At 41.3% G+C, this 14,057-nt stretch overlaps 1 protein-coding gene across 1 annotated transcript in view; it reads right to left on the bottom strand.

Moving 5' to 3' along the window:
- Positions 1 to 1,084: 1,084 nt before the first annotated feature.
- LRMDA (leucine rich melanocyte differentiation associated) overlaps positions 1,085 to 14,057 on the bottom strand; it is a 619,701-nt gene continuing 606,728 nt past the window's right edge. Inside the window, exon 7 of the mRNA XM_058841884.1 lies at positions 1,085 to 3,889. Within this exon, the coding sequence (XP_058697867.1) occupies positions 3,810 to 3,889 (80 nt within the window). The 3' untranslated portion in view covers positions 1,085 to 3,809. The remainder of the gene's footprint in view (positions 3,890 to 14,057) is intronic.

A 14,057-nucleotide genomic window follows, 5' to 3' on the forward strand; every position in this document is an offset into this window, starting at 1 on the left:
TGATCTACAGAATAAAGACAATAAACTTTCCCAAAGTGGGCAAGCAGAGATTCATGTGCCAACTATCACACCACATTAAGAAGAAATATGTGGTAAGACTCAATGTGAGTCAGTATAAAATGGGCTGATTCAGAACTTCACCACAAAGGCTGCGTCCAGCAAAGTTCTGCTGGGGGCAAACATTTCCCAACATACTCATATTGTTGGCAGGAATAAAAAATATTCATACATCCACTGCCAGCAAATGGACCCTGTAATTTACAGAAAGCATTTTCAAAAGCACAGACAGGTTTTTTTCTTTCTTCTGTCTTAAATGGGAGCAATGGTACACCAGCACACAGTGATTTCTCATCTGTAAAGATGTAAGAATCGAACACTCAGGAATCAAGTAATGCTCTGCTCAAAGAACAAATGTATTTAAAAGGGCTGCCTATCAGCCTTCCAAAACTTAGTAACTCTAATTTTCATGGCTAGCACATTGACTTGAAAGAGACTCACAGTTTGAGTAAGGCAAATACTAGAGTAAGTAGTGTGAGACTCAGCCCTAAGAAAGGGGAAAGAGGTGGCTTCAGTGGTGACATACTTTCAGCAATCCCATAAATCATTTATGCATGCAACAGATTCAATTAGAGCCAATGTGCTCTAAAGTTAGGTTTGTGTATCCGTAACAGCAGGATTCTCACTGAAGGTCATTTATCTTTGTAACGTTGAAGTGAATTTCTAGTTTGGATCTTTTCCTTGTTTTTAATTTTAAGGTTAAGGATTAACATTTTCAATACATAAAAGTTAGAAATGTAGTAAGCATAGCTTCTATAGGTATCTCCCAGTAAAAACGTTTGCCTCCTAGTCTTTGTGAAGACATGTGATGTCTGACAAAGGGCAAAGGTCATCTCAAGACTGAACCAAAGACTGAAGTTTGAACAATTTTTTTTTACATTTGTAGTATTTGAAGATTACTTACTCAAGCATACCTCAGATCTCTGTTTTTAATTGTCAAGAAACATGGTTGGCCAATTTTTTCTTGTTTCAACACAGAGAACTAAGACTGGAGTGATTCCTTTGAAATACACATATTTTCAATTTTTTTAACTTTGTAGGAAAATCTTTTAATAGCCTAGTTAATCTTGAGAGGCAAAAATGTGCCACATATGGAGAAGGAGGAGCAAAGGAAAGAGAGTGGAATCTCTTCCTAGATTACTCTACTGTAACAGTCATCCTAAATGATAGTTCACTTAAGAAATTCAGGCACAGTTCCCATTTAGGAAAGAACCAAGTATAGGTAGCAACTCCAGGTGTGAAAATTCTGCCATCTCTTGAACCAGAATTTCAACAGAATACATCCGACAATAAAATGCCCTGAATATTTAAAAAGAAAAAAGATGTTTGCATAAACAGTAATTCACATCCATGCATGTTTTAAAATAATATTCTAATATGTTAGTAGTAGCATATAATTATTCACAGATTTTCTTTAGGATTTTCCAGAATCACATTTAGTGTGAATTTCCTTTTAAGCAGTTTTTAATTAGGGCTTTACCATATTTAATTCTAGGTCTATAATCCCCCAAGTGAAAACAAAATCCAAAGTGGAAGAGAATTTGTTCAAATTTCATTCCAAAAATATTTTTGCCTCCAAAGCTTTGCTAGGAAGAAAACACTCCTGAAAATGATACAAATGGTTTTGACATTAGGAAAAGTAAACAAGCAAAATAAAGATGGAAAAATCATGCGGTCAGTTTGCAAGTGCTGTTTATTGTTTGAGGCAGGGTTAAAGCCTTTTATAAAGACAAGAACATATATGCAAACAGACTGAAAGTGACATTAGGTTATTCTAAACACCCCTATTCCAAATCCTGCTGCCTGTAACATTGCCATAGCCAAAATGTGTGGAGGCTTCAAAACAGACATCATGATAGGAACAAACTAAGCTTGCTGTTATTTTGGTAACCAAAACAGACGACAAGTGCCCTAAATATTTCTATTAATATTTTTGATTAAAGAAAAAGGCATGTAGTTTTCTTTATCTGGTATCTCCCTGGACTTGTAATGTGAATTGGCATTTCATTTGTAGTCATATATGACATTAGAAGAAGCATGACAAGTGGCTAAAACATGCTTTCCAGACACCAATCAAACAGCTCAGAGCTCAATTTGAACTACAACTGGTGTGAACTAGATCGTTCTATGCTCATCAGTGATTTTAAGTATCTGTCAAAGATTTATTATACACTTTCAGAGTGAGCAAAGGCTTCCGTTTACTAAGTGAGGCCTAAAATGCTGAGCAGCAGCAAGCTTTCCTTTGGCACTCAGCCAATGCCTCACTATTTCATGTCACATCTGCCTTCACGACTGGCTTCCACGTCCAGTTCACTTCCACTTGTAATTCCAGCTAATAAAAGCCCCCAAGGTAGACAGTTTCTAAAAACTGGTATTTTTTTTAACCAGGAAAGTGAATAAAGACCACCAAGTAATTTCAAACAAACCAAGAACAGCTTGGCAGCTTGATAGCTCTCAACTGGGATCCATATGAATGGGTTTAGAACAGAGGTCAGAATTTTTTGCATATTCCTTGGCCAATCCCATTGTATCAAGTAGAATTTAATGCATAAAGTATGGGACTTTTTTTTCCATAGCAACAAGTTCATGATTCTGAATATGTTCAACCTCTTTATCAGAAAAGCAGGAAATCTGCTATGCCTTTTTATTTTTTTGACTGAAAATTTGAGAGTAGACTTTCTTACATAGATATCAAAAAGGATTATTCAGAACTCATCCCTCTAATATATTAGTAAGGCTGCTAATTATTTCAATTCCACCAGTTATTTTTGTTGACTTTTCTCCTCTCTGAATAATCATACCCATCTGGTGGCAGATTCATATAATTCCTTTTAAGCAGTTTTTTCCCCAAATTTAAGCATTTAATTCTAAATGTAATCCCTACAAGTTAAAAATAGCATGTGCAATAAACCAAGAATAATACACACTGTCAACATCACTAATGAGGACTTCTTCCAAGTGTAAACAGTTAAGCTATGACATGATTTTACAGCATAAAGAAATGTTCACTTTTCTGAAGGTAAGAGCTAGTAACCAATGAGATGCCATTCAAGAATTAGAAAAATTTGTCTGTAAAATTGCTTAAATCTTTTTCCTTTGCATATAAACATCTATACAAATTGACAGTGTTTTGCACGGCCAAAATGTTTTCAGGATATATATTTTTCCCTGCTGAAAGAAAAAATAATCCATCTAGTCCCATTTGGGGGTGGATGAGTGTACCACCAAACGGTGAAAGGATTTGTGTAAGCATGTATGAGATGATAGAAACACAAGCACTTAATTCACAGGGAAAAAAATAAGAACAGATAAGGGCTTTTTCATCTGAAATTAAAGCCTCTCTCTTTTATAAACACTTTGATATCAGCATCCACTTTCGCTCAACAGGCCAGGCAGAGATAAACGCGGTGCTTTTGCGGAGGCGCCACGGATGGAGCAGGCTCAGTCCAGCCCCAGGTGTGACCCCTGCTCTCCTGCGAGCAGCACTCGGACCAGGCAATCCATCACAGCGCTCCTCCTGTCAGGCCGGGTGCTCGGCTGCAGCTGCCTGTCACACTGGTGGATGGGACCTGCTTAAAGGCAATCATGTCAATCTCTATGTGACTACTCAGACTAAGATAGAAGGATGATCTTGACAGGCTTGGCAAAGTCAGCAGAAGGCACTAGAGGACTTTAGTTACATGCTTAAAATGTAGATGTGATTTGTGCTTCTCATGTGGAGGGACTGAAGAGGCACAAAACAGCACTGTGTTTTATAGCTGGTCATCTCGGATGAATCTGTTGCCCTCGGAATGTTTTCCATAGTAAATGTAGCGACATTTCCCCAAAATGCCTACAATAAAAAGGAAATGAATTACAGTTAGCATTGAAGTAGAATAATATGCAATAAAGCACATAACTTGGGCAGTTTGAAGGAGGGAAAGGAGCAGTTTTCTCTTGTCCTGCAAAAGAAAGTTTGTGCATTTCACATATTCAGTATTGCCATTTCAATCAGCAGTTTTGAACCCACTGGAAAAATGTGGTCAAATACCTACATGACCTATCCTGTTAAAAGTACATCCACAAGTGTCTTCAAAACTAGACCTGCATAACACTGATACATCATACAGTGGGTTTTAAATCACAGTATCTCTCTCCTGCTTCTAAAAAAACCAGAAAGTTTGGGTTGGACTTATATTTTGTGCTCTCTGCTATCTTCCTGCTATGTGTTTTCCTAATGAATGAAACCAAAAAGAAAAATAAACCAAAATAATAATAATACAAAGCAAATAATTCCAATTTAATGTGGATCTTGGAAAAACCTGTCAAACTTTCCCCAAGTCACACTGCAAGCACCTAAACCATCCTTGTTTTCAGTGACAGAGAACTGAAGTGAGTGGCTGAAATCTACATGGGAACCCATTGACAGACATGGGCTAGAACAGCTGGCCTTCCCAGACTCCAGCATTTTTACACATACAAATAAATATTTAATAAAAACATTTCCAAAGTATCTCTCCAAACATTGCAACATCCCATGAGCAAGATATAATTTAATTATGCTAAATATTGGCATATGCAGGATGCTTTCAATAATTAGCCATAATACTGGTTTTGGGAGGCAAGGCACATTATTCACAGTGAGTACAGGCAGAAAGATGCCTCAGGAAGCCTTAACTGCTGTGGGTGAGACACACATACCTGCAAATAATCTCACTACCGTATTCGAGAGCATCCCCTCTGGTGGTACTAAGAGGTATGTGAATGCGTAAGTTCACAGTCACATCCCACCTGTGAACATCCTCAAAGATGCTAAATTTTACTAGCAGAGCTGTTCTTTGAGCCCTCAGACATGTATAGTCAAATTAAAGTCATCTCCCATGAGCAGAAAGAAGGTGGAAGGGTCTCCTCTGCCTTGAGAGCGTCTTACCAGAGCAGTCGCTGAACTATCCAGCTCACTCCTGTAAGGGCAAACACAACCTAGCCCAAAGGAGATGAACACTGCCTTACACCAAGGGTAATGAAAAGGGAGGAGCAGATCCTCAGCCCTTTCTTGTTTTAGATTTCCAGAGCTCATACAGCCATTGCTGTACCCACCTGCAGTATGAATTAACTACGCAAGCTTTTATATTCTGCATCCATTGTTTTCCAGTATAATGTCTGGATACAGTAAAGATACATAAGATAATCTACTAAATCTTGGGAAGGCATGGGTCATGAGATATTAATGTTAACACATGCTCTTCTTCCTGTCTAGGACATCATGATGGCAACACGTTCCACTGAGGGCTGGGGGGAGAAATTGATAGGTCTGTCATTTGTTGTGAGAAATGTTCCTCTTCAGGATAATATAAATGGTGCAGTGCCTGATCATTTTCCCCCCCTGCACAGAGCTTTCTTCAATAATTTCAATTTCAATAATTTCACTAGTGAGGCGGTTTCCACATGCAAAAGATGATAACAGCATTCCTAAACAAGAGTCTAATGAAGAGCAAGTTTCTCTTTCCCTAAACAGATATCCCAAGTTGGTAACAAGGCCATTTAGAGCTGTAAATGCAAAGGATATGAGCAGTTTATTAACGACATTCTTTGGACTCCTTTTTCACTGGCAGTGATAAAAGTCTTGTTTGAGGTCTGCTGCATTTCTTAAGGACTGCAAGGAAGCAAGACTGTTTATAGAGATACTGGTGAGAGAGTGCTGTTTGATGAATGCTGGAGACTATAGCTAGGTGTCAGTGCTTAGAAAATGAGGCAAGGACATGAGGTATTAATATTGTCAATGATCTCCTGACAGGAAAACAGATACTGTATTCACCGTCAGATTTAAATAGACATCGAGTGCATTAATGACAAAAGGGCAGACTTCAAACAAAGGGGGCTGTATGGTGCTGTGCTGAGCCAGTCTCCAAGTTGGCAATAACCTGATCTGAAAAGACACTGTCAGGGCTACAGACAGGCCTGGGATTGTGTGCGGTGACAGAAAACAGAGATGCTGACAGAGATACCGGTGCCATATTATGCCAAGTATATTCTAACACTGTCTCCAGTCCTAACTAAATCTGACATCATTTCCTATCGCTTATAGTATCCTCCACTGCTCTGGCAGAATATTTCTCCCCAGACATCATTACAAACTCCACTGTAGTTTTAAAGTTACTGGCAGGCCTGTGCTGTCATGGAGGCTGGGTCTAGAGGCCTAAGGATAACCTCAGTCAATCTAAATTTGGAGTTTGCTGGAGAAGTGCTCTCATTTTCACTGATATCTCAGCTACTTGAGGTGATCTGAACGCTAAAGTGTGAGGAGCTGTCACCTTGAATAAAATCCTTAAAGTAAAGACGCTCTGTTCCCGGGATGTTCAGCAAAGATGTCGGACAGTCTGGCAGCAGGAAATGAAATCCAGCTGCTGCTGCTCGCCTGGGGATAAAGGTGCTTGGGCTAGTGACAGTTAAAGTCAGCTGAAATTTTTGAAATCCTGCAGCCTACAATTGTTTAAATTAAGGAAGTGTTGTCTCCGCAGAGATTCCCTACCCAGGCACACAGCTGTGATTCGATTGCCAGGCATATTACACACGCTGCTCAGAGAGCCTTGATAAAAGCACAGCTGAAAATGTTGCCATGAGACCTTGTTTATCATGAAGGTTATTTGTAAAACAATAATCTTGCTCATAAATTAAATGTGGTGACTGGCTTGGTTATTTGTTTTGCTTTGTTTTTCCTCTTTATGTCCCACCTCCCTTTGGCAACTACAGAAAGCTCAGAGAACTGCAAAATGTTTGTGTGCCGCAATGAGAATTTTGATGCTAAGATATGTCACATGTGAATTTAGGAAAGCTACTGCTTTTTTTCTGCCTCTCTGCCATGGTATTCTTTCCTTGCAGGGCTGGGACTACACTTGTTCTTTTGCACAAGACAAGGGAAAGAATGAGGGGAAAACAATACATCTGTGGCTGTTCTTCTGTTTTTAATTAAAATATCCAGCATTGGCCATAATAAGCTATGTATACCCTCTATACATCAAAACAATACACAGCATCCAGAATGAGGTTTCTGCTCGAGGTTCTTAAGAAATGACAACACAAGGTCTCTTGAGGGATCATCTTCCCTGAATGAGGCATCTAATTTTTCTTAAATAGCTGATTCTACCATCACCACAAGCTGTTAAAACTATAATTATGAAAAAAATGCATTGGGAAGAATCATTTTTAAATTCACTCTTTATCTTTTAAATGTTTCCATCCTTTGGAATGGATGTTCTAATTATGCTGGGTAAGTAATGACCTTGCAGTTGCTTGCGTGTGCTGTGGTATCAGTCTTTCTTCACAAACACATTGTAATGTCAGCAACACCAGCTTTTCCTTAGCTGAGGGAAAACCCAATTATCCAAATAAATAAATAAATACATACGTGCATACTAAAGCATTTGAAAAAGTTCAAAGTCATGTTAGCTCCTTTTAAATTTGGCATATTTTGCAGAGAGCTTTGGTGCTTTTAGACCCCTATACGCTTTGTTAGAGCAAACAAAGGTTTGCAGATGTATTACATCAGAAGTGTCAAAAACAAGTTGCAGTGGGAAGTGTTAGACCTATAGATCATACAGCCTTAGTTACAGGTCAAAATTCTTCTCAAGCTGACAGTGATCTAAGGGAATTTTTGTTGGGCAGCATCTTTCCTTTTTCCCACCACATTAATACTCGACATTTAGAAAAACCCACCTCTCAGTCATCATAACTTGGACAGCTTCCAGCAACACAGCTTCCTCCAGTAGCATTCAGTTTTCTTTAAAAAATAATTACTAAAACTAAGTAGTCAAGCCAAAAATTTTGCCACCCCCATCAAAACCTATTGCCACATCTGCCCAACATCCCCAACAGGCACCCATTTTAACATCAAATGTTTTTAATAAGCTCCTCTGCAAGTGAAAGCAGCAAAGTGTTCACAATTAAATTTGTTTGTCAAACACTGGTCTGCAGTATCCATAGGGAGTACATTTCAGCTAACAGCCTTCTGCCTGTCTTTCACATGGACTAAGCATGGGGCCTGGTACCAGGAGCTGTGGTCAGATAAAGTGTAGCACTCCATACACAGACTCAATATTCTAGTGGAATTCCACTTCACCTAACTTTAATTAGAGCACAGTACCTAAATCCTCCACTGCCAATTTGTATTTGATCCATATTCATCTCTTTTTGCACAACCTGCTGTTGCATAGTTTTGCTATGGGCTATTAAACAGCTGCCATGTTCCACCAAGAAGCTGGGTGCATTTCAGTGTGGTTATATTACCAATCTGTAAATTGTTTTGAGACCCTTCAGGATGAAATATCAATACCATTATCATTTTTTTCATAGGCACTTGGGCATATTCTACAATTAATGAACAGAAGCTGTGAAATTCCCTTAAATATTAATATAAACTTCCTATAAAGGAAAGTAATTCCCTGCTGACAACATTTAGAGGAGAATAAATACCTATCTATGAACAATTTGAAGTCTACATTGCTACTGATTTAGGCAAAACACCTCCAAGAGTCAAGTTAATTTAAAAGTCTTAAAAATCTTTTCATCTAGAGGATATGTAAAGCTGGGTAAATAAAAAAAAACCAAAAAAAAACCCCCAAAAAAACACCAAAAAAAAAAAAACCCAACCCAAAAGCAAACCTGTTAGTACAGGAGCTTAGTAATTTTTTGCTTTGTATTTATCTACCTGGAAATTCTAATGACTTTAACTAGCTGTCAGGTTGACAACTTATTTTCAGTTCCTTTTGGTGAAACAGAATAATTGTTCCTATTGAATACGATCCAGCCTACGAATTCTCTGGCACAGGAATCTGAGAAGATCCCTTGGAAGACAAGGAAAGGTGTAAAGTATCTTCTGGGTCACCAGGTACTCCCCAAGTGTGTAACCCAGAGAGATTCACTCAGACCTGCACTCTGCCCCAGCAAACAAACTGGCACTGCCAGCATGGGGAGGACTGGGCTCACAAACTGCAATGTGATGCAGGAAAAGAACAGAAGAGTTGCAGCTGTCCTTGCTAATGTGATGGGCTCTCTGGCTGCTGCCATTTAATCTGCTTGTTGTAACCACAGTTTCCAGATTGCTCCCAGCTGGAGTCAAGACACAGGATCTTGACTCCTTAATACAGAGAAGAAGGAGCAGGAGCAGCAGATAGAGGACAATACAGCAGATATGAATGCCTTTGACTGTGCCACAGTCAAATGCTCTAGAAAAGAATTTTAAAAAGACCTGAAATATGACAGCAAGAAACAAGCCCAGATAAATTCCCTAAAATATTATCAAAACATACTCACAAGCGCTAACACAACAAATGCACAAGTATTAACTTTATGTTACAAACGAGTTAATTTATTTTTAAGAGGATAAAAACACTAAATGAAAGCAAAAACGATGTATAATTTCTCAAAAAGTAGCTATGCATTAAAGGGTGAGGTTGTGCTTAAGAAGGCTGGGGATAGAGCTAGCTGTGGCTAAGGCAAAATTCCTTCACCATGGCCACAGTACTCACAGAGTGGTCCCCCAAGTACTCCCAAAGAGGCCCCTGTGAATTAAGGATTAGGGTCCATTGCAGGTTTCCTGGAAAAAGAAGACATATCTTCAGTAGCAAACTGCTGATCCTGATTCCCCCCTCCCTCTGGGGGTAACAACATTCAAGGAAGGTAACCTTCCCATTCAGAAGAGATGAATTACCTCTTTGCTCTGCTCCCTGCACGGGGATGCCGAAAAATGATAGCATTTTCCTCTGGACACCCTACAGCATGGGGCACAAAATAGTCTTTCAGGTTACTGAAAGGCACAAAATCAAACCTGTATCCAGTCTACAGCAACGGCATTGGAATTATACACCTAAGCTAGAGAGGATTCACAGAAGGCAAACTAACACACTGAATTATTGCAAGTATCCTGCACAGACAAGTGCTGCGACATGTCAAGTCTCGCTGGCCTGTTTGTGGGAAGGGGGAAAAAGGGGGGAGTATGTAGGGAAGTGAGAGCAGGGGAGGGGGGAGCAAAGCAGTCAGCAGGGAGGGGACGTTGGAAAAATTTGCAATGAAGGTGATAGGAATACAAAGATGTGAAGTTTGCATCCTGGGCCAAGGAAGCTGCATAAATGTTCAGTGTAAACTAGCAGTCAAGCTGATGTGTGATAAAGTGCAGCCTGCTGTAAATACACTTCAGGGCTCCCAGTGCAACTAGGGAAGAAACTTGTAATTTGGAAGGGGGGGTGGGGGGCGGCATGGAGGAAGAAAAAGTAAAAAAAAAAAAAAAAAAAATGCACTGCAAGCTTTTTCTCACATAATCTGTTACTGGAAAATTGAGAAGCTTGTCCAAGTCCGTGGGAATAAGCTGATGAGCTGATACTTAATAATAAACCATATTGTGTCATGGTGCAGAGTCATCTAGATCCATTCAGGCCACAAACTATATTACTTTATACAGCCCTGGCTGACATACATTTAAAGCCCTCTACACATTAAGGAGCCATTAGGCTGACAGATTAAAAGTTATCTTGGAGCTAATGTTTCCATTATGCGTATCCTGGCAGTGGAACAATCAACACACTGTTCCTCAGATGTCATACTTTGTTTAAAAAAAGGGTAGGGGGGAGAGCAGGGGGAAAGGAGGGTATCCTTCCCTCCTTGAATGACATTGACATGATCAGCTTTGATCTGGGCATGTGCTGTCTACAGATTCTCTACTGTTGGCTAAAATAGGAGCATTTAGGGCATAATACTTTAAATCATTAACCAGTTCCATACTCCTCTGGGTATCATTGTTACAATTTAAGGTTCTACACTTGGGATTTCTCTGGAATCTTTCCGTGCTCATTGTAACTATCATCAGAGAAATATGTGGAGGGGTTGGAATGTCTCTTTCTAATGAAAATGAAACAAAAAGCACACAACAAAAATACACAAACAAACGAAACCCCTAAACCAAATGCTTTTGTCTCTTCAGTGCACCTTGACTGGTTTTGCACTGTTACTGTCACGGAGAGAAATTAATGCTGACTTTATTAAATAAATACTTGTGGTGAAATATGTTGAAAAATTAAAGCCGATTTTTATTTTTATTTTCAGTTACTCAGAGTCATACATTTTACAGTTAGTCAGATACTGTAATCAAAGAAACCTAAGTGCACAGAAAGCATCAGTGTGCCGTATTTTAGGGGTGGACCGATGCTTACATTTGTTTATATTGAATGCCCTCAAAGGAGATGGAGGAAGGGAGAGTCCTTTTAGCCATGAAAACCCTTCTCCAGGTGTCTCAGGCTCTCATTTCTGCTCTAAATGAGAGTAAAGAGGGAGGGAAAGGCCGGGATCGCCCGGCGCAGGCCGCGCTCCGGCAGCGAGCGCCGCCCCTCCCTGGGGAGCGGTGCGGGCGGGCCCGCGGGCACTAGGGGGCAGCAGCTCTTTGTGCCAGCCCCGCCGAGCCGCGCCGAGCCGCGCGGGCGGGCGGCGATCGCAGCCCAGCTGCCCACAGCCTGCCTTGCACAGCCCCGCCGCCTTGTCCAAGCCCTCCTGCTGCCCAGGAGCCCTCCTTCCTGCTGCCCAGGAGCTCTCCTTCCTCCTCCTGCTGCCCAGGAGCTCTCCTTCCTGCTGCCCAGGAGCTCTCCTTCCTCCTCCTGCTGCCCAGGAGCTCTCCTTCCTGCTGCCCAGGAGCTCTCCTTCCTCCTGCTGCCCAGGAGCTCTCCTTCCTCCTCCTGCTGCCCAGGAGCTCTCCTCCTCCTGCTGCCCAGGAGCTCTCCTTCTCCTGCTGCCCAGGAGCTCTCCTCCTGCTGTCCAGGAGCTCTCCTTCCTCCTCCTGCTGTCCAGGAGCTCTCCTTCCTCCTCCTGCTGCCCAGGAGCTCTCCTCCTCCTGCTGCCCAGGAGCTCTCCTCCTGCTGCCCAGGAGCTCTCCTTTCTCCTCCTGCTGCCCAGGAGCTCTCCTTCCTCCTCCTGCTGCCCAGGAGCTCTCCTTCCTCCTCCTGCTGCCCAGGAGCTCTCCTTCCTGCTGCCCAGGATCTCTCCTCCTGCTGCCCAGGATCTCTCCTCCTGCAGGCCCAGGAGCTCTCCTCCTGCTGCCCAGGATCTCTCCTCCTGCTGCCCAGGATCTCTCCTCCTGATGCCCAGGATCTCTCCTCCTGCTGGCCCAGGAGCTCTCCTCCTGCTGGCCCAGGAGCTCTCCTCCTGCTGCCCAGGATCTCTCCTCCTGCTGCCCAGGAGCTCTCCTCCTCCTGCTGCCCAGGAGCTCTCCTCCTGCTGTCCAGGATCTCTCCTTCCTCCTCCTGCTGGCCCAGGATCTCTCCTCCTGCTGCCCAGGAGCTCTCCTCCTGCTGCCGTGCTGAGCTCGGGCCCAGCTCTGGACGAAAGGCTCCAAGTGCGGTCAGGGCTGTGGAGGCACTTGTTATTCTCTCATGTTCACAGTGTAAATTTGAACCACCTTTTGTTAATGCAATGCTGCGGCCGCTGATGTGATGTAAGATACACTTTTTACATATTCAGAGCGGTGGAGGAAAAGGAGGTTCTAAAATCCCTTCACAACCATATACGAAAGTTCAGCTGTCCGGTGTACATTCACCGTACAATTTAGGAGATTTTCAGTTAATTTGGCCAACATATGCAAAAATGTCCTTTCTGCTGGCTGCTCTGTACTTTGGGCTACATTCTAATAATAAAACTTACACTGCTCAGCAATGGAAATAAACCATAAACCTAATGACAAGGTCATTAGGAAAACAAAAAGTGACTATAATTAAATCATACTTCACAAACCTTAACCCTGCACAGATTGCATTAGCAGTAAAATGCGAGAGGAAAAAAGAGGGAAGTAAGTTCTTTTAGTAACTGTGATAGAATTAAACAAATGTACCATGATTTATGGGGCAGAAAGCAAACTTTTGGAATAATTGTTCGGAAAGTCTGCAAGCATTCCAATAAAATTACAAATTCTTATGTGAAAAAAATTTGAGCAGCAGGGCCCTTCTGGAGAGTTTAGACATAAATTTGGCTCATCTCATGAGTAAAACTTGCTTTTGGATCTCAAATGTGTTCCTGCTGCAGGAGTTCACATTAGGGAAAAAAAAAGCCATAGAAAATTCAGTCTGGCTCAACTGGTTTGAAATTTCTCAAGAGAGTCATCTGAAATAAAGACAAGTTGCTTTTTATTTTTAAAGCTGGGAAAGAAAGTCTCTCAAAATTAAACAGCATAATTAAATAGTGCTGCTGTCACATTATGATACAGTTAAGGGAGCCTTCTTTGTCTGACATTACTTGCTCCTTTCCACAAGCCCTTCCTTAGAATCAACAACAACAAAAAAAACATTTCAGTAATTGCTAATGATAGGATTGTTATGATTTTTCCTAATACAATACTAAGTGCTTTTTGAGAAGCAGATACTACAAGGCCCTGGATTCCCTTGATTTCCAGCAGAAGCTGAAGGCATCTGGCACTTCGTAGGACACATCCAGAGGCCACAATGGGTGAAGCTCCTTTCCTTCTTCTGTCACTATTACTATTTAGCATCAAGTGAAATCAAAGGTGCATCTGGATCCAAACACTTGAAGTATTCAGAAAATATGTAGTTTTCTGGACTAAGTCTGGGCTTGCCTAATAGTAGAAGTTTGTTCTATACTGTATGACATACAGCACCATCTGCTATTGCTAAATAGTTACTGGCCATAGTCTAGTTCCCAACCTGCCTCCAGTACTGAAAGCCAAAATACTGTCATTGTTTTCTGTCCTCAACTCTTTTTCCCCTTCCTTAGCCTCCTTTTGAAAAATATGCTAATGGGAGGGGGCTGAAGGTTAAATCGCAGTGGCCAGTGGAACATACTTTACAGGTGCACTTTTAGTCTCTATGGAAGCTCTGGCTAAAGATAAAAAAATGAGGACTAAGGGGCAGCTTGAAAAGCATGTTAAAACCCCTCCATTAGGGTCAGAGACATTAAAGTTTAGTTAAACTAAAGACTTTCTAACAAATATTCTGCTTAGTAAACATTTTCCACCAGAGCACGGATATTGGTGA

Source organism: Poecile atricapillus, chromosome 6 (genome assembly GCF_030490865.1).
Source record: "Poecile atricapillus isolate bPoeAtr1 chromosome 6, bPoeAtr1.hap1, whole genome shotgun sequence".
Taxonomy (NCBI): Eukaryota; Metazoa; Chordata; class Aves; order Passeriformes; family Paridae; genus Poecile; species Poecile atricapillus.